Source organism: Electrona antarctica (assembly GCF_951216825.1).
Source record: "Electrona antarctica genome assembly, chromosome: 23".
Lineage (NCBI taxonomy): Eukaryota > Metazoa > Chordata > Actinopteri > Myctophiformes > Myctophidae > Electrona > Electrona antarctica.
Window position 1 is genome coordinate 12,516,887 of NC_136804.1, and position 19,412 is coordinate 12,536,298.

Sequence of the window (19,412 nt, forward strand, 5' to 3'; positions counted from 1 at the left end):
TGAGGAAGGGTGAATTTGGATAAGGAGCTGGGCTGACTCCTGGGTGAGGAAGGGTGAATCTGGATAAGGAGCTAGGCTGACTCCTGGGTGAGGAGCTAGGCTGACTCCTGGGTGAGGAAGGGTGAATTTGGATAAGGAGCTGGGCTGACTCCTGGGTGAGGAGCTAGGCTGACTCCTGGGTGAGGAAGGGTGAATCTGGATAAGGAGCTAAGCTGACTCCTGGGTGAGGAAGGGTGAATTTGGATAAGGAGCTGGGCTGACTCCTGGGTGAGGAAGGGTGAATTTGGATAAGGAGCTGGGCTGACTCCTGGGTGAGGAAGGGTGAATTTGGATAAGGAGCTGGGCTGACTCCTGGGTGAGGAGCTATAGGCTGACTCCTGGGTGAGGAAGGGTGAATTTGGATAAGGAGCTGGGCTGACTCCAGGGTGAGGAAGGGTGAATCTGGATAAGGAGCTAGGCTGACTCCTGGGTGAGGAAGGGTGAATTTGGATAAGGAGCTGGGCTGACTCCTGGGTGAGGAGCTAGGCTGACTCCTGGGTGAGGAGCTAGGCTGACTCCTGGGTGAGGAGCTAGGCTGACTCCTGGATAAGGAGCTAGGCTGACTCCTGGGTGAGGAGCTAGGCTGACTCCTGGATAAGGAGCTAGGCTGACTCCTGGGTGAGGAGCTAGGCTGACTCCTGGGTGAGGAAGAGTGAATTGAATGTTATAGTGTAAACCTACAGGATCGAGTGACCACTGTAATGTGTGCTTTGAATGAGAGCTGACTGTCCACCAAGGCTCTTGGCTGTTGGAACCGAAGTTACCAAGGCGTTGTCTATGGAAATAGTTAGCTCCTGCATGGGGCAGGACTTGGGAAGAAGAGAAGCTCAGTCTTGGCTGGGTTCAGCTTGAGGTGGTAAGAAAACATCAGTAGGTTATTGGTAGGAGGAGAACCACTTTAGTGCCGTCCCGGCGATGCCTTATATATCAGCTAGGGTGTCTAGGAGCAGCTGGTGGTGTGTGTGTGTGTGTGTGTGTGTGTGTGTGTGTGTGTGTGTGTGTGTGTGTGCGTGTGCGTGTGCGTGTGCGTGTGCGTGTGTGTGTGTGTGTGTGTGTGTGTGTGTGTGTGAAGCATGTTAAAAAAAAAGGCATGTTGGCCTACTGTTTGTTTGTTAACGGTTTGTTTGTTTGCCGACTATACGTTAATGGCCTGTCTGTTGTCTCGTGTTACAGAGGAACATGTTGTCGATTCCAGAGCTGATAAAGAAGAAGAGAGATGGCCAAACACTGAATGATGATGACATCAGAGCCTTCATCAATGCAGTGACATCAGCAACCATACAGGACAGTCAGACAGGTACAGAACACGCCCCTCAAACCATAACCCTAAGCTGTAAAAGCAAGGGTCCTTTTAGCCGCTCAAGTAACCCAGAGGTGCTGGAGAATATTGGTTCACCGATCAGAGCCCCCCCCCCCCCCCGCCCCCTCTGCCCCCCCCCCCCCCCCCCCCCCCCCCTTCCCCTTCTTAGAAAGGGTAGTGGAGTCAACATTTGTCTTTGAAATGAAGTAGAATGAATGCCAAGTGAAGTATGCTGATACAGATACAGTACTGTATAGATACTAATGTACTGTACTTAAATACTAGTTGGTTACTGCCATGGCCTTTGACCTTCCAGGGGCCATGCTAATGGCCATCTGGCAGAAAGGCATGGTGGCCACGGAGACCCAGTCCCTCACCAGGGAGATGATGCTGTCGGGGGACGTTATGTCGTGGCCGAAGGAATGGGCTGGGATTGTTGTTGACAAGCACTCGACGGGTGGAGTCGGAGATAAAGTTAGCCTGGTGTTAGCACCTGCGCTAGCGGCCTGTGGCTACAAGGTACATGCGATACATTTTACATACTACACACTGAGGTCTCGCTACAATTTCTGAACATTCAGTCAACATTCTTTTGCATGTTTGCGTGCGTGTGTGTGTGTGTGTGTGTGTGTGTGTGTGTGTGTGTGCGTGTGTGCGTGTGTGTGCGTGTGTGCGTGCGTGCGTGCGTGCGTGCGTGCGTGCGTGCGCGTGCGTGCGTGTGTGCGTGCGTGTGTACATGTGAGGTTCCTATGATAAGTGGCCGTGGCTTAGCGCATACAGGTGGAACTCTGGACAAACTGGAGTCTATACCAGGATTCAACGTTTACCTGACTGCAACACAGGTAACACACACGAAACAATTTGTGATATTTTGTCGCAAAGATTTTTATTTGGTGCCTTGCATTACAGATTTGTTTCACGGAAGGGGGAAATAATTGTATTAATATTCAAAAACAAAATTGAAGAACACAAACACATACCATATTATTTGCATGATCCTCCCATAACCACTTAACCCCTAGACAGGAGTCATCAATATGTCCATACGTGGACAAATGTGTCCGCAAATGTCGAGTCTCAAGGTTTTCTTCAGAATGTACATTTGGTGTAGACAGAAAAAAGATCTGTTTTACAAACTAGAGGGGTGTGGTGTGTTAAGTGACAATTCATGTTCAGAATGCACCTCATGCCCAGATAGAGGTGCAAATTGGCTTACAATAGTAAATCTAACACACTTTACTTGTCTGTCTGTCTGTCTGTCTGTCTGTCTGTCTGTCTGTCTGTCTGTCTGTCTGTCTGTCTGTCTGTCTGTCTGTCTGTCTGTCTGTCTGTGTCTCAGGTGATGGAGACACTATCCTCAGTGGGCTGTTGCATTGTGGGTCAGACAGAATCGCTGGTTCCAGCTGACAGAATTCTGTATGCCCTGAGAGATGCAACCAGTACAGTAGACAGCCTGCCTCTTATTACTGGTACTACTACTACTATCGTTTACTACATTAAATGTATTATATGAAGTTAAATATATTGCAAAATATGAGAGCATGTAGACTTGATTTGAGACCTATAGTAGAAGGAATAATTCACACATACAATTTACACATGTCTGTCTGTCTGTCTGTCTGTCTGTCTGTCTGTCTGTCTGTCTGTCTGTCTGTGTCTGTCTGTCTGTCTGTCTGTCTGTCTGTCTGTCTGTCTGTCTGTCTGTCTGTCTGTCTGTCTGTCTGTCTGTCTGTCTGTCTGTCTGTCTGTCCAGGTTCCATAATCTCTAAAAAGGGTGCAGAGTCTCTGAATGCTCTGGTTCTGGACGTCAAGTTTGGTCATGCTGCACTATATAAAGACCTGGCTAGTGCTAAGGAGCTAGCACACTCACTGGTAAATAACTCAACGATAACTTCTTATGTTTTTGTACATAACTAAACAATAAGTCTGTATTTACAAATACATATACAGTACATATTTGGTATTTACATCGCCTTATGATGAAGCTGATCTGGCTGGATGATACTGATTTGCTCTCTCGCGTGTGTGTGTGTGTGTGTGTGTGTGTGCGTGCGTGCGTGCGTGCGTGTGTGCGTTTTAGATGACTGCAGGAAATGGTCTCGGCATATGCACAGGGGCGGTGCTCACCCGTATGGACGTTCCTATTGGCCGACGTGTCGGCAACAGTCTGGAGGTGATGGAATCACTGGAGGCACTGAAGGGACGCGGCCCACCCGACCTCATGGAGCTCGTCACAACGCAGGGTGACAAATCCTCACTGTCAAGTTCAACCACTTAACCCCCCTACTCTTAGTCAAACGGACACTTAACCCCCTACTCTTAGTCAAACGGACACTTAACCCCCTACTCTTAGTCAAACAGACACTTAACCCCCTACTCTTAGTCAAACAGACACTTAACCCCCTACTCTTAGTCAAACGGACACTTAACCCCCTACTCTTAGTCAAACAGACACTTAACCCCCTACTCTTAGTCAAACAGACACTTAACCCCCTACTCTTAGTCAAACGGACCTGAGGTGCTGGGTTTTACTCGGACCGCTTTTTTATTTTCTGTCTAGACCTATTTTCGTCCATGCTAACTTTTTTTTTTTTTTTTTTTACTATTTTGAAAAACATCTTTGAATAGTTAAAATAGCCAATATACAAGCTCACAATGTGTCGATGTAGATCGGCTAGTTGAACAATTAAAGAATGTTTTTCAAAATAGTAAAAAAATAAAATAAAAAGGAAAAAATAAGTTTAGGGATAAGGGGTTTAGCTTGGACGAAAATAGAGCCCCAAATCTCTTCGTCAACAATTGCCAAACTATTATTTATAGCTAATGTTCCCCCCAGAATATGGATGCTGGGGGTCAGGCGGCTAATTTAACAAACCATCCATGTTACATTTGCGCTCTCTCAGAGTTAAGAGTGGTGGAAAGTAACTAAGTACATTTACTTAAGTACTGTACTTAAGTACAATTTTGAGATATTTGTACTTTACTTGAGTATTTCCAATTTCCATTACTTTTACTTCTACTCCACTACATCTCAGAGGCAAATATTGTACTTTTACTCCACTACAATTATTTGAGAACTTTAGTTACTAGTTACTTCGTAGATTTTGATTATTATTACAAAACATACACAGTAACCACTTCAGCCCTATACACATTTCGGCCATTTGAAAATAGCCGATCTACAAGCTCACAATGCGTCGCATAATTTTCAAAAGATTTTTATACATTTGAATTTTTATACATTTTAAAACATGAAATGGGGCATTCTGCATAACCAGTACTTTCTACTTTTGGTACTTTTAAGTAGCCTACATTTTGAAGCCAATACTTTTGTACTTTTACTCAAGCAAATTTTGAATTCCAGACTTTTACTCATAACAAAGTATGTCTAGTTGTCTACATTGCAATATTGATTTTTTTTTTTTTTTTTTACTTAAGTAAAACATTCAAGTAGCCTACTTTTTCCACCACTGAAGAGTGTACACTCTCATTACGAAACCCTAGCAGTCCTTGTGTACCAGGGATGATTCTGTGTGTATGCACTCCTATATGTAGGAGGCATGTTGATGATGATGTCTGGCAAGGTCTCCAGCCAATCAGAGGGTAGTAAGCTGATCTCTGAGGCTGTGACTGGTGGAGCCGCTCTGTCCAAGTTCCAGGCAATGATGAAGGCTCAGGGAGTAGCCAATGAGGTGGCTCAGTCATTATGCGCCGCCCACGCCGATTATCACAGGATTCTGAGGAAGGCTGAGCATCAAATGGAACTAAAGACCCAGACAGAAGGTATATATATACATAATACATCAATATGTACATATACATTGGGACTTGCAAGGGGGGTTGGGGGCTGGTCTAAAGCGCATTGAGGGTAATGTAATTTTGTTGGTGTTGGGCTATCTCCAAATTTGATCTTTTTATAATCTTTATTCATAAATTATTGATTGATTTATTGATTGAAGTATTAGCAAGTTAGTTAACAGTAGGGCCTACATATACTGTAGTAGTAGTACAGGGCGGCGGCCTCCCACGGGGCAGCACAGGTGCAGTACTTAGTTTAGACAGTTTTTGGTTTAGACTAGTCATTGGTTAGACCAGTCATTAGTCCTACAACTACAACCTATCTCAAACCCTCACCCTAAACCTAACCTCCCACGGGGCAGCACACCTAAACCTAACCTTAACCCATGTCTAACCAATGACTAGTCTAAACTAAGTATGCACCCCGGCAGCACACCTAAACATAACCTTAACCCATGTCTAACCAATGACTATAGTCTAAACTAAGTATGCACCCCCGACAGCTGTGGTGCGGCTTCAGTTCAGGTGGATCTCCACCCATCACCGCCTGCAGTCTAACCGGACCGCAAAAGAACATGGAGGCATGGCCCTTGCGCCTAAACACAGGCCCACGGCCGTCTTGAGTGACAGGCTGACATGCACTGACAGGCAGTGCTGTTAAGATTCAGGCAGGCAGATTGTGACATTACACAAGCTTCCGTTTTTAACACATATTATATTTATTTTAGTATTCATAGATAGATAGATAGATAGATAGATAGATAGATAGATAGATAGATAGATAGATAGATAGATAGATAGATAGAAATCTAAATTGTATCTCTTGTGTGTGACAGGTGATGATGGTGATGATGTTAGTTAGGCAGTCATCTAGAATGTAATTTATATAAATAATATGTCAAATATTATATTATTTGAACAATGTTAAATATACATATATTTATAATATTATAATACAAATATTTCAACAATGTTAAAACGGAAGCTTGTGTAATGTCGCGATCTGCCTGCCTGCCTATTAACAGCACCATTCAGTCTGTGTTTAGGCGCAAGGGCCTCCCTGTTATTTTGCGGTCCGGTTACGGTTATAAAGCAGGCCCCAGGCAAACCAGGCATACTTAATGAACTGGTGGGTGTGGCCACATTAAAACATAATTTTAACACTTTAACATAATAAACTTTAACATAATAAAAAATATAATTTTAACACTTTCTGTACACTTTTTTTGAAAATAAATCTTTAGTATAATCATATTTGATGATCATGTTTTAGGGTGGGGGGCATGTTTTAGGTGGGGGGATCACGGCACTCCATCTTTAGTATGATTCACACTGATTTGCTCTCTCTCCCTCCATCCCTGCGTGCGTGCGTGCGTGCGTGCGTGCGTGCGTGCGTGCGTGCGTGCGTGCGTGCGTGTGTGTGTGTGTGTGTGTGTGTGTGTGTGTGTAGGGACGGTCAGGGACATCAATGGGATGGTTTTAGCTGAAGTGCTACATAAGTTGGGGGCGGGGCGGACGAAGGCTGGAGAACCTATCAATCACAGTGTGGGGGCGGAGTTACTGGTATCATTAGGACAAAATGTCAAGAAAGGTGAGGCTGTTCACACCTGGTGTACTTTTTTAATACTTAAAGGTAGGGTAAGTGATATTTGTATTGTTACAATAAGTGTTAAATAGCTCTATATTCTGATAGTAATCATTTCTACAGTATATAGCCTGGTGTTTTTTCAGTAACAGGGGGTCTCATTCTTTGTTAAACAGAAAACAGTGCACATTTACCAATTTTATCTATTTTATATGCAGGACAAACAAGTACATTTGGAATTGATCACACAAATAAGTGAGCAGACACAATTTGAGCTGTAACATGATAAAATGTAAGCTGGTAAATGGGTTTTGGTTTGGTGGACTGGCTGAAAATGTGCAACATATTCTGTTTAATAAAGAGCTGGAGAGACAGGGAGACCTCTTTTACGGAACAAACACTCTAATGATTACTATCAGAGTATAGTGCTTTATTATTTTAACAAAATCCTTTTTGTTTAACCAAAATATATCACTACCTTTAACGCTTACTCAGTACTCAACATTTTAGATACTTTTACTTTACAGTAGTAATTACAAAATGTATAGATCTACTCTAAATATTGTACTTTTTACTTGGGGAGATAGATTTCTACAATTATTTGACAGCTTTAGTTATTTGCATATTTAGATTATTATTACAAAAGGTTTTTGTCTTGGTTTTTTTGTTGTTGTTTTTTGTGGCTAAAATAGATTCTTATTATTTAGGATCCAAAAACTTTCTGGGAGGTCACTTCAATTTTGACCCTCTCAAAACTACAACTTCCTGCATCTATTTCTGCAATTTGCTAATATTTGTGAGGGGAGCTCCTATGGCCAACTTTGAGTGTTTCTGTAAACACAAACATTGTGTAAACAGAAACAAGAACATTGAAGGCGAAGGTGAGGACGCAAATTGCGATTGGCCAGAATGAGATGATCTAGGATGATAAGAGCTTGTAGTAAAGAAACTTGTAGTCTAGGTTTTTAAGTAGCCTAGGGTTTATTGTCTTGGCCAAAGGCCTGAGACTTTTTTTAAACTTCTACTTTCCACGACTCATGCTTACTCCTTCTCCTCGTGTGTGTGTGTGTGTGTGTGTGTGTGTGTGTGTGTGTGTGTGTGTGTGTGTGCGTGCGTGCGTGCGTGCGTGCGTGCGTGCGTGCGTGCGTGCGTGCGTGCGTCCAGGTGTTCCATGGCTGTGTGTGCACTATGAGCGTCCAGCTCTGAGTTCAGACCAGATCAATCAGTTGCAGAATGCTCTCACCGTTGGAGCCCCCCGCAATGACACCCACTCACACACACTGGTGGCCGAGCTACTACTGCCCCAGTGACACACACAGTGTACACACACACACACACGCACGCACGCACGCACGCACGCACGCACGCATGCACGCACGCATGCACACAGACACACACAGACAGACACACACACACAGTAGATGCTTTTGGAATAAAATGTTTTATTTGAAACATTGTTTCCATGTTATTTGTAAAGAATCAGACCTGTCTGAAGTGAGTGGTGCAACAGCGCCCCCTGTTGGTACCCTAAACATAGGGACATACAGACATAGGGATGGACATAGGGACATTGCTGTTCCTTGGAGTGTGTGTGTGTGTGTGTGTGTGTGTGTGTGTGTGTGTGTGTGTGTGTGTGTGTGTGTGTGTGTGTGTGTGTGTGTGTGTGTGTGTGTGTGTGTGTGTGTGTTACGATGAGGACCCCAGGCCCAAAGATGTCCCCCTGGCAACTGTTTCAACTTTGGGTCAGCCTACATGTAAAAGTGCCCAAAGTTGAAAGAAGGTTGTCAAATGAACTGAAACTGAAGCAATGGTGTAAAGGTCAACGCTTCCTCATAGGGTCATGTTAGGGCCTAGGACCTCCAGTAAAGGGTAAAATACTCTTCTTGGTTGTGGGAACAACATATCCAACGATGAGGACCCCAGGCCCAAAGATGTCCCCCTGGCAACTGTTTCAACTTTGGGTCAGCCTACATGTAAAAGTGCCCAAAGTTGAAGGGCAGAGCTTCAACTTCAGCTACCCAGTACCCAAGGTTGAAGCCCTCCAACTTTGGGCAGATCTACAAGCTCGTAGTGCGGCACGGAGTGCCACGCTACGAGCTTGTAGATCTGCTATTTTTCAGTGTGGTACATTGAATCACTGGTCCTGGGTCAATCCAAGGGCCTACCACTCCACTCTCTTGATATGTTGTTCCCCAACTCTTGGAGAGTATTTAGGCCTTTTACTGGAGGTCCCAGCCCCTAAAATGACCCCAGGAGGAAGTGTTGACCTTTACTGAATTGCTTCAGTTTGAGTTCATTTGAGCACCTAAATTCAGATTTGGGCACCGTAGCATGTGGTTTTTAAGTGGTGGGCCTCAGGTCATCCTAGGGGCTAGAAGGTCCAGGGAAAGGCCTACATACTCTCCAAGAGTTGGGAAAGAACATATCAAGAGAGTGGAGTGGTAGGCCCTTGGCTTGACCAGTGGATGCAATGTACCCCACTTTGAGGTGTCACGTCTTAGGCCTAGATTTAGGGTAGGATTGAACCAGTCGCCCTGTAGCCATACAAAGACAACCAGCGACGTGACAGGATCTTTGGAAGATGAGGAGGGAATAATTTACAACAGGGCAGGAATGTCATGGAGGCCATGCCTGTAGCAGACATTCCAGGGCATATACTGTAAGTCACATCTGCATGAGTGTATGCCGTAGCGGCGCCCCTCAGTTTGGCCTTTTGCCCCTCAAGAAATGATATGCCCTGACACCACAGTGGTCTCGATGCCCCTCCCACAGCACCCCAGCTGATGTCAGTTTCCTCCATAGATATATATATATATATAAAATAGATGCCTCATTGGCCGCTGCAGTTCGTTGGAGCGATCTGTCTCCAGCGTTAGGCGGAAGTCAAGCGGAATTAAGGCATGCTGCGTTGTTGTCACTTGAGTAAGTCACTGTACTGGCCTATCACAGCGGGTCTTTTCCGGGACTTATCAATTCAATCCAAATTAGCTTTATTGGCATGAGAAAACAAATGTTTACATTGCCTGTCTGATTGGCCTACCGCACAGTGCCTTCCGGTGTGAGGAAGCTTGGCAAGCTTGCCTCCATGTGTTACCTACTCTAGATATACACACGCCCCACAGAGCCGAAGGAGGCGACTACCTTTTTATCTCTATGATTTCCTCCTCTGCCTCTTTCCTGTTTAGATGCCAGTGTTTTCTTACACATTTTGCTAATTCATTTATAGCAAATACCATTTCCATTACATCAATTATTTCTGTGTCTTTGAAAGAAATGACAACACTAAAAGTCAAGTGTCCTTGCCCAAGTTGCCCCGCCCCCTATATGATGAACTTCCAGGGCTGACTGACAACATTGTTCATGTACAACTCTGTCTAAGACTCATTCATTATATTATAATTATAATTTAGTTAGATTAGATTATGTATCCATGGCACATTCTCTACATCGCTGCCTTGTGTGCCTACTACATGTAGCCTAACCTACAATATACAAGATCAATATAGATACACTCAAAGGCAGTGATGTAAATGAGTACATTTAACTGGAAACTGAAGTTTCCAAGTTGAAGCAGCTGTTTCGTGGGGATGCTTTGCTGCCATCTAGTGGACATCTCCAGATAATGAGGGTCGCTCGTGATCTTCCATTGAGGGAAGATGTATTTGGCTCGACATTTTAATTTATTTCGAGAATAACTTTGCCAAAACCTAGACTCCAGCGAGTCCAGCCGTAGGCTCAAAGTTAAGTCAACATGTTTTGAAAGTCTCTCGCGGTTCATTTAGGAATAGAAACAATCATCTTTCTGTGTTCTCTCTATAGGCTCAATTAAGCAACATGCGTTGAAAGTCTCTTGGGGTCCATGCAATACAAATGAATCATTGTTCAGTTCATGTAGGCCTATATTTCCAGTGGTGGAAAGTAACTAAGTTGTACTTGTATTGTACTTGAGTACAATTTTCAAGGTATTTCCACTTTTCAATAGGACTAGCTAGGCTTCTTTTACTCTACTATAGCCTACATTTTAGAGGCAAATATTGTACTTTTACTCCACTACAATTATTTGAAAACATAGTTTTAAATAATTAGTTACTTTGTAGATTCCGATTATTATTACAAAACAATCAACCGCTCTAGTCTTTCGGCTATTACAAGCTTGTAGATATGCTATTTTCAAAAGATTTGTATACATATTGAAAATAATACATCATTGAAGTGAAAATGGATATTCTGCATAATGCCAATCATTTTTGCACTTTTACTCATTTTCGGTTTTAAATACGAGACTTTTAGCCTACTTAATTGTAACTTGAGTATTTCTAGATTGTGGTATGTGCTTTTACAAGGGCGCGTTCGGAAATAGCGCACTGAGCGCACTGTACAATGCTCGCCTGTTTGTTAGTGAGTAGATTCAGTCCAGTAGGTGGCGGTATCGTGCACGAAACGAAATCGGTTTCCGTGACTCTGTGATCAGCTAACCTGTTCTGACTGCAGCACTCAGCAGTGCAGCTGCTCTGTTGCTGCTACTTCTGTCTGTGTGTTCATGTTGTCGTTGTTAGCACGTTGGATTTTAAGTTCAACAAATTGATTTATTTTATCTTCTGATCAACGTAAACAAACCCAGTGAGAAACATCATGTCTACTGCTCTGGAGAGCTACATCAACCGTATCCTTTACATACCTCAACCTGTACAATAACATTAATTTCATATTAACACTGTTCACCACCAGCAGCTGCTAACTGGCTAACGTTAGCTTTGAGGCGGGTTTTTTTGTTTTGTTTTATAGCCTGAAAAGTTAATTCTTGTTTAAAAGTAGCATTTGTTTATTTTTATACAGACTAGGAAATCAACCATAAAAGTTGTTGCTTTTTATAATGAGAAGGAGCTAGGCATTTCGATTGAATGAGTATAGCTGCTATGGGTAGTCAGTACGAGCGTGAACCATGGCTAATTAATTATGGGTAATTAACTGAAGCATGATTGATTGACATTGATTACATTATTAACAGTTTGCAAAAAAGGTACAGATTTATACAAAAGGATGCAAAAAGGATAACACTAAAAGCCCTAAGAGCTTATTTCCATTATGGTCCTGCATATTCAATTCATATTCATATACATTTAAAGACAGACAAATTACAGTAATATGCAAAACAACAATATATACTAGTTGTAGTAATAATAATAAATATGTAAAGTAAACATACTGGGGCATCATATTTGGTTATAAGCTTTTTTACAGGGGTAGACAATAGACATTGCAATGGATAGGTGCTGTTCTAGCTCTGGTCCATATTGCTTATAATTCTGCCTTGCATGCAGAATTAAGCATTAGGGCTATGGACCAGAGCTAGTGCTGTTCTATGTGGGCCTTGGAGGAGGGTAAGGAGTCACACTTTGACTGTTTTTAGGGCATTCCAGATTAAGCCACGGTATAATAGGTTTGTTCACCAATTGTGTTGTTTTGCAAAAAAGTTTATTCCTTAACCCGTGTGTTTTTTCAGGCACTGTGGCCATAATCACCTCAGATGGAAGGATGATAGTGGTGGGTTATTGTTGTTGTTGTTGTTTGTGTTCCCTATAACTACTTCTATCATCATGATTGCAGTTTCTGTCTCGACGGAGTTGCTTGTTTTGGACCATTATGTTTTTCCATTTGCATTTAACAGAAAATGTCAAATGTGTGTGTGTGTGTGTGTGTGTGTGTGTGTGTGTGTGTGTGTGTGTGTGTGTGTGTGTGTGTGTGTGCACGCAGGGTACTCTGAAAGGGTTTGACCAGACGATCAACCTGATTCTGGATGAGAGCCATGAGCGTGTGTTCAGCTCCTCGCAGGGAGTGGAGCAGGTGGTTCTGGGACTTTACATTGTCAGAGGAGACAACGTGTACGTGACCTGGCTATGACCCTAACCCCCTACTCCCCCCCACACACACACTCACACATACATCACCCACACCACACACAAGTGCTTCTCAAACGTTTTAATTTCAAGGACCGTCAGTTTGGTATATTATGTATTAGGCCACGGAACCCCATAACTTAACAGGTCCATTCATTTCCATTGGTGTGTGAGGCCATCTCTGTTTTCTACTTGGTCTCTGTCTCTCATAGGAGGGCTGTTTACAGTTCTGGCAAAGCGCCTGTGTCATTTTAGATTTCTGCGTCGGCTTGGCTATTCAAAAAGAACTAGCCTACTGAGAAGTGAGAAGGCATTTGTACAATCGGCCTGGGGTTAAGTGCAATAAGTAACAATGTTTGTGTCTCTGTCTCAGGGCGGTGATTGGGGAGATCGATGAGGAGACAGACTCTAATCTGGATCTGGGCAACATCAGAGCTGAACCCCTGAACTCTGTAGTCCATTGACCTGTGACCTACAGAGACACCCCCCCCCCCCCCCCCCCAACCTGGGCCAGTGATGTCAGCACCGTTCCTATGATGATGACACTCTTCAAACAAAGAATTCTAACAACGTATAGGCCTACTGTACATAATATCGCCATTTGCGAGGGCCGTGGTTCTCAAGCTTTTTCATGTCAAGGACCCCCATCTGAAAACATACTTTGTGCCCCCCCAGGAGAGAAGATTTGTGTTTAAAAAAAGATTATTTAAAATGTTTCATAATTAGAAGATGTGCATGCTGATGTGCTGGGAGCTTGTACACCTGCTGTATTTGAATATCCAAAGTGGTTAAAATAATAATTGTGATGCCCCCCCTGTGGTGCCTTGTTGGAAGGGACCACTGGATTACCATGTCGCTTCCAACAAGGGCTAGTGCTAAATTTGAAATGACTGTACACTCTACCTACTTTTATTGGCCCTTTGTTCATGTGTGTTTGAAAAGAGAGAGTGAGCCTGCTTTGTGAAGTTTATTGCAATGTTGCGTAAAAATACATTTTCAGTTTGTTGTGTATTTTGTTTTTATTAATAAAAGTTGGGAATTGTTAGGATTTTGTCTGTGTTCAATAATTCTATAACGTGATGGAATTATATGTCAAGTCAGCACTGTCGGGTGGAAACCTTGTATTTCCAAAACCGTTACCTTTTTATTATTTTTGTGAAAACAGCCAACCTGAAGTATGGAGATGGCCTACCTGTAATGATTTGCTGTATATTTTGTTTGTATCTCCCATGCCTCTGTTGCACAAGAGATATGACGGGACTCTTATCGTGGTTTAAAACTCATACGACTCAAAAGTGATACAAAATAAATTTAAATCACACGTGAAGTGAGGGGCGCCTCATTAAATATTTCATAGACTTAGCTGCCACATGATGTCATGTTGTTTAGTGCTCTAACATTAAAAGACTCAATGTTAAGTGCTCTAAAAACATTAAAAGTCCATAGACTTGGCTGCCACATGACATGACCTCACGTTTAGTGCTCTAGCTATAGCAATGATTGCAACGATAGAGGTATTACACTTATTTTAACAAAGCAAATGTCTCTTACCCTACCTTTAACCTTTGCAGAAAATATTTTCAACAATAAGAGTGAGAACAGAAAGACATGTCAAATATAGCTGCAAGCAGTGTTAAGACGGGGCCAAGCAATAAGAAAAATCACCTGCACTGAGCAGTTTGACTGCTCAACACCTGGTTGGCTGCACTGTTAATAGTGCTCATTGTGAATGGCCCTTTTAGGCTGCTCAACAATGCCACTTTAGGTCATCCAGTGACCCCCCCCCCCCCCCCCCAATTGGAGTAAGACTGCTTTCAGCGCAATTTGGCATGACCCTCCACCATACTGTAAACTCTGTTGACTCTGTATGCATGTATTAGGGGCAGAATAATTATGTTCATAAAACTGCAATTTTCATTGGCTCATAAAACTCCCAATCGTTTGTTGATGGGTCCAAAATTCATTTTTTGGATCAAGAATCCCGGGAGGAGATACTTCCGTTTTTCAAATAATTCAAAATGGTGGGTGATCTAAAGGTCAGAGGTCAAAAGTCAGAACACGTTCGGCATGAGGAGTCCCATGTGTATCAAAGTTTTATTGCTGACGGTCAAACGGTTCATGAGCTATGCCTGTTCAAAGGCACTCATCCATGCCTTTATAAAGTTATGGTACATTAACACATCTACTTATTGTGGTACATTATACCCACAGGAAAATCAACAGTCTTTCTTCTTGATTCTTTTATTCATTATCAGTATTTGTCCATACAAAGGGTTCGTTACAGATACATACACATTAATATCATGCTACCAAAGTATTAAATTTGTACAAAAATACTTTACAACGTCCCTGTTCATTTCAAATAAAAATACAGTTGGTTGGTTTCTTTTCTGGGATTTAAAGTGAAGCTACGAGGTTCTGATTAAACTAATATACTCTGACCCACTATTTTAATTGGCAGTGTTACAAGAACGTGTGTGTGCTGTGTGTGTGTGTGTGTATAATAGTGAATTGTGCAGAAATAATTTGTGTGTACCAAAGTGAGATTATTGAGTGTATATACACGTGTGTGTGTGTGTGTGTGTGTGTGTGTGTCTGTGTGCTGTCAATAGATGTGTGTGTGGGCCAATAAATGGAGATGTCTTGCTGAAGCAAAATTCTAGGGTGCAAATCCCTGCAATGGAAAACACACTCGCGCACACACTCACTCACACATGCACACACACACACACACACACACACGCACACACAACACGCATACACACACACAACACGCACAGAGCTAGTAGGTGAACAGTGTCATTATGGCTTTTGAGATCCCACAAACCAAGCCACACCCCCTCAGCAACGTAATCACTTCTCTAACGAGTACAACAGCCAATCATATGCTACGATCCCTAGTAGAGCAGCTGTTCTAAAAGCAGGGTTTTGATTGGCTGTTGGTGCTGAGGAATGGTTTGATTGGCTGTTGGTGCTGAGGGAGGGAGGGTTTCGATTGGCCAGTTTAAATAGTGAGTCCAGATTAAGAGGTGAGAGCAGGAAGAATATGACATCACTGGAAAAACAAGAACACACATGGTCGCACGCACACACATATGCAAACACACACGCACACATACGCGCACACACACACACACACACACGCACACACGCACACACGCACAAACACAGTCTGCCTATTTCCAGGCTTTTTTTTCTCTTATTGTGTAACATCATCATCATTAGGAGGTTGTTGCTATGGAACTGAACTGAACTGGTTTTTATTTATTGTACATTTTTTTCCCCAGGTTCAGTTTTGTGGTAACAAACAAACATAGAAAAACAGACAACGATTGATCGTTCTAAACATCTATTGATTATTGATTAACATATTTGATCAACGTTTACTCAACAGGTGGGGGGAGGGTGGGGGGGCATGCCTGGCTTTCCGGACTCTTGATTGGTCAGGTTCTGGAGAACCAATCACAGATGGGCAGAAGGTGTATTTTGCTCTGCTCTGATTGGTTCCAGCCAATCAGCTGACGCTCTCTGTTGGCCAACCAGAATGGCCATATGTCTGTTGGCCAATCACAGAGGCGTCTGTATGACTTCCAATCAGGGTCTGACGGGAATAGGGGGCAGGGCAAAGCCAAGATGAAGGGAGAAGGGGTAATACTGGCCTCGTACACACAAACACACATGCTCGCGCATGCACGCGCACACACACACACACACACACACACACACACACACACACACACACACACACACACACACACACACACACACACACACAGACAGACACGCACGCACGCACACACACAAACAAACGCACGCAGCTTGCAAACTGGCCAGTCCAACATGTGTAAACAGTAGAAAACATTTCTTCTTCCTATCATCATCATTATATTACTTTAATATTCCAGTGTTTCAGTCAGTGGCTTCACAGTACAACTATACAGATCAACCTTTGTCACTCTCTGAACAACCTGTCTCAGGGGCTGTGTCCACAGAAAGCCTGTTTTTTCATGGCAGAGTGCTTAATGTTTTTTCTTTAGATTTGAATGAATCATTATTAGCACAAATAGCCAAACCGAAATAACAGAGAACCATAAATATTGATGCCAGAAAATGAGTCCTTGCCATTGGCTCTAGCGGCGGATCTCGATGCAGGGGCACTTTGCAACCAGTCTGTGTCCTGCTATGTGTGTTGATCTCTTTAGATCAGGCTTAGATCAACAAAGTGATATTGTCCATTACCCGCATATTGAACACTGACTAAATCCTGTTTTAAGTTTTTCCTCCTCTTCCTCGATCCAATTTGGTCGGTTGGAAAAAAGTGACATTGAGATTAGTGGTTCTCCTCTCCAATGTTGAACTGTTTTCTACTTGAGGCACACCATCAAAAACTCGAGGTGGTGGCACTGGGAAGAAGAGTGTTCGTCGTGTGTCTCTAACATAGAAATACAAGGCAGAAAGGTGCTGCCAACTCAAAAAATGCTTTCTCTGGACATGGCCCCTTAAAGAGCTTGATTGTGATTCTGCATACTGAGTCCGTATTTTCTGTCCCAAGTTGTCGCATGTAAAATAAATAAAATAAATAAATCAGACCTCACGTTGTGCCAATCACGTTTATACACTGCCTACGAAACCTTCGTCCGTCATTTGCATTTTTCGGATTTTCTGTGTTTTTCTGTGATTCTAGTCTGTATGTTGCAGTGTTTTGAGGCTGTAGTGTACACTATACCCTGAAGAATGAAGTCTGGGGATTCAGGAAAGGTTCATTGCCTAATGTCTAGCATGCACACTTTTGATGCGATGATACAATCTTTTGCCACTGTTTGTGATCGTGGAATTATTGCCATGGTGGTGTTCTTTTTAATGGGGCAAATAAATAAAGCTTCAAGCGGCCAGGATAATCCTGCAGCTCCTTGATCAGCAGGTGAAACCCTCTTTGCTCTTTACGCAATCTCAAGGTGGACCCATCTGGACCCCAGATTTCCACACAATCGCACTCACTGCTTGGTGACGCTTTGTTCATTGTGCCAACGATTCAACGATCGTTATCGAGTGGCAGATTTTGACAACGCATAGGGAAAATGCAGACTCAGTGTGCAAGCTCTTTTACTCTGTACAGCTTGTATCCCACACACAGGACCTGTCTGTCTGTGTGTGTGGTTCAGGGTTCTGCTCTGTACCACACAGGGCTTGTAGTCGTACTGCAGTGTGCTGTAATACTGTAATAGTAGTCAAAGTACAGGAGTAGTGTGTTGAAGTAGTTGTAGTACCATTAGTACTACAGTAGTTGTGTAGCACAGTAGTAATGTAGTAGCAGTTGGAGTACAGTAGTACAGTAGCAGTAGTAGTTTTAGTACAGCAGTACCGTAGTAGTAGTAGTAGTAGTAGTTGCGGTACAGCAGTACTGTAGTTGAGGTAATCATCGTACAGTGGTACAGCAGTCGGACCAGTTCTTGTGCTTCTCACGCTGTTGGTTCCATTCCTACTCCTGTGTGCCCTTCGTCTCATTTTCCCCTCGAGTGGTGAGGAGAAGGTTGTTGGTTCTATTCCTACTCCTGTGCCTTTCGTCTCAGCTCCTCTCGGTTGGTGAGGAGAATGTCCAGACATTCCTGTCCATTCTGGTGTGCTTGGAGCAGTGGTTCTCAAAGTGGGGCCCGGGGACCCCCAGGGGTCCTTAAGGGAGCGTTCCAAGGCGTCCCTGGTTAACAAACTGATAAGTTAGGAACCAAATGGACCGTTAAGGCAAATTCATGCTTTCAGCGACTTGTCGTGCGGCGAATGTGACAACAGATTGCATCAAATGAAAGGTTGCAGACGCCTTCATGAAAGCTTGCTTACTCTGATTGATTTGGTAGGGAAAGATGCACGAGACCACATCCACTTCCTTGTTCACGCTTTGTGGCAATGGTGTCGTGTCGGTGAGTCGCAGACAGTATGAATGCTCAAAAGTCAGACAGACACAAGTGTGACGTGTCGTTTGACACTTGTCGCTCAAAGCACAAATTGGCCTTCACAGGTCTGTAACTCCGAGAGCATACAAATGGAACCGCATGGACCCGCTCTCTGAGTTATGGGGGTCCGTGGCCTAATTCGTACCAAACTGGGGGTCCTTAAAATAAAAAAAACATTGAGAACCACTGGCTTGGAGGCTCTGTGTGCAGGCTGGCGTCGCAGTTCAAATGTCAAACATTTAGGGGTTTTAGGGATCACAGGTGGTCCAGAAGGCATGTAGCACCATGAAGGGTCTACTGCCATCTGGTTTGGACCAGTTAAACCGGTTTAGTCCTTTAATTGTTTTTTTTTTCCTAATCTAAGTTTTCATTTGTCTCTTCTATCATATCTGACCTGCTTAGAACTGCTTTAAACCAGTATAGAACCAGTTTAGAACCGGTTCAAACTGGCTTAATGCCTTTTTTTCCCACCTTCCTGCTATAATGTTATGTTAGAACGTTATTAACCTGCCCATGCCCCACCCCTATCCCATCTCCTGGTTGGCTCCAGCTGAGAGGCCCCTCCTCTCCCTGGTTAATGAGGAGCTCTGACAGGCCAGCCTCACTGTTGTTGGGCTGAGAGACGTGGCCAAAGGCCATGCCGTCATTGTGATTGGCTGTGTCTGAAGAGGAGGCGGGGTTCCGGCTGATGACGAGCTCCAGGTTATTTCCAGACTCAGCAATGAGAGGAACAACCAGGCAGCAGTCGAAGTCCCTGGTCCTTACATGGTTAATCTACAGAGAGAGAGCGAGACAGAGAGAGAGAGAGAGAGAGAGAGATGATCAATCTGAGTCTACCCATAATA

General features: G+C 43.4%; 3 protein-coding genes across 6 annotated transcripts in view; 2 read left to right on the plus strand and 1 right to left on the minus strand.

Annotated features, from left to right (window-relative positions):
- Positions 1-1,218: 1,218 nt before the first annotated feature.
- tymp (thymidine phosphorylase) lies at positions 1,219-8,032 on the plus strand (the record flags this gene model as incomplete). Its single annotated transcript, XM_079494211.1, has 9 exons — positions 1,219-1,336; positions 1,656-1,858; positions 2,083-2,181; positions 2,679-2,808; positions 3,093-3,211; positions 3,420-3,582; positions 4,895-5,122; positions 6,588-6,728; positions 7,887-8,032. 9 exons carry the CDS (start codon positions 1,219-1,221, stop codon positions 8,030-8,032), a joined length of 1,347 nt encoding a protein of 448 aa, XP_079350337.1.
- Positions 8,033-11,200: 3,168 nt separating this feature from the next.
- On the plus strand, positions 11,201-13,664 carry lsm8 (LSM8 homolog, U6 small nuclear RNA associated). Its single transcript, XM_079494416.1, has 4 exons — positions 11,201-11,385; positions 12,226-12,266; positions 12,477-12,604; positions 12,993-13,664. The coding sequence occupies exons 1-4, from the start codon at positions 11,355-11,357 to the stop codon at positions 13,081-13,083; spliced, it is 291 nt and encodes a 96-aa protein (XP_079350542.1). The 5' UTR covers positions 11,201-11,354; the 3' UTR covers positions 13,084-13,664.
- A 1,199-nt stretch (positions 13,665-14,863) lies between these two features.
- The window catches only part of grip1 (glutamate receptor interacting protein 1), a gene marked incomplete at its 5' end in the record, with an annotated part of 77,733 nt that continues 73,184 nt past the window's right edge, over positions 14,864-19,412 (minus strand). For all 4 annotated transcript variants that reach the window (XM_079494046.1, XM_079494047.1, XM_079494045.1 and 1 more), the window contains one exon: positions 14,864-19,341. In XM_079494046.1, the coding sequence (XP_079350172.1) occupies positions 19,054-19,341 (288 nt within the window). In that variant the 3' untranslated portion in view covers positions 14,864-19,053. The remainder of the gene's footprint in view (positions 19,342-19,412) is intronic.

Excerpts from the sequence above, each read along its gene's own strand:
- lsm8 (XM_079494416.1), top strand. The coding sequence starts at position 11,355 with ATGTCTACTGCTCTGGAGAGCTACATCAACC. Across the intron at positions 11,386-12,225 it reads TCTGGAGAGCTACATCAACC|GCACTGTGGCCATAATCACC; the intron begins GTATCCTTTACA and ends GTGTTTTTTCAG. Across the intron at positions 12,267-12,476 it reads CAGATGGAAGGATGATAGTG|GGTACTCTGAAAGGGTTTGA; the intron begins GTGGGTTATTGT and ends GTGTGCACGCAG.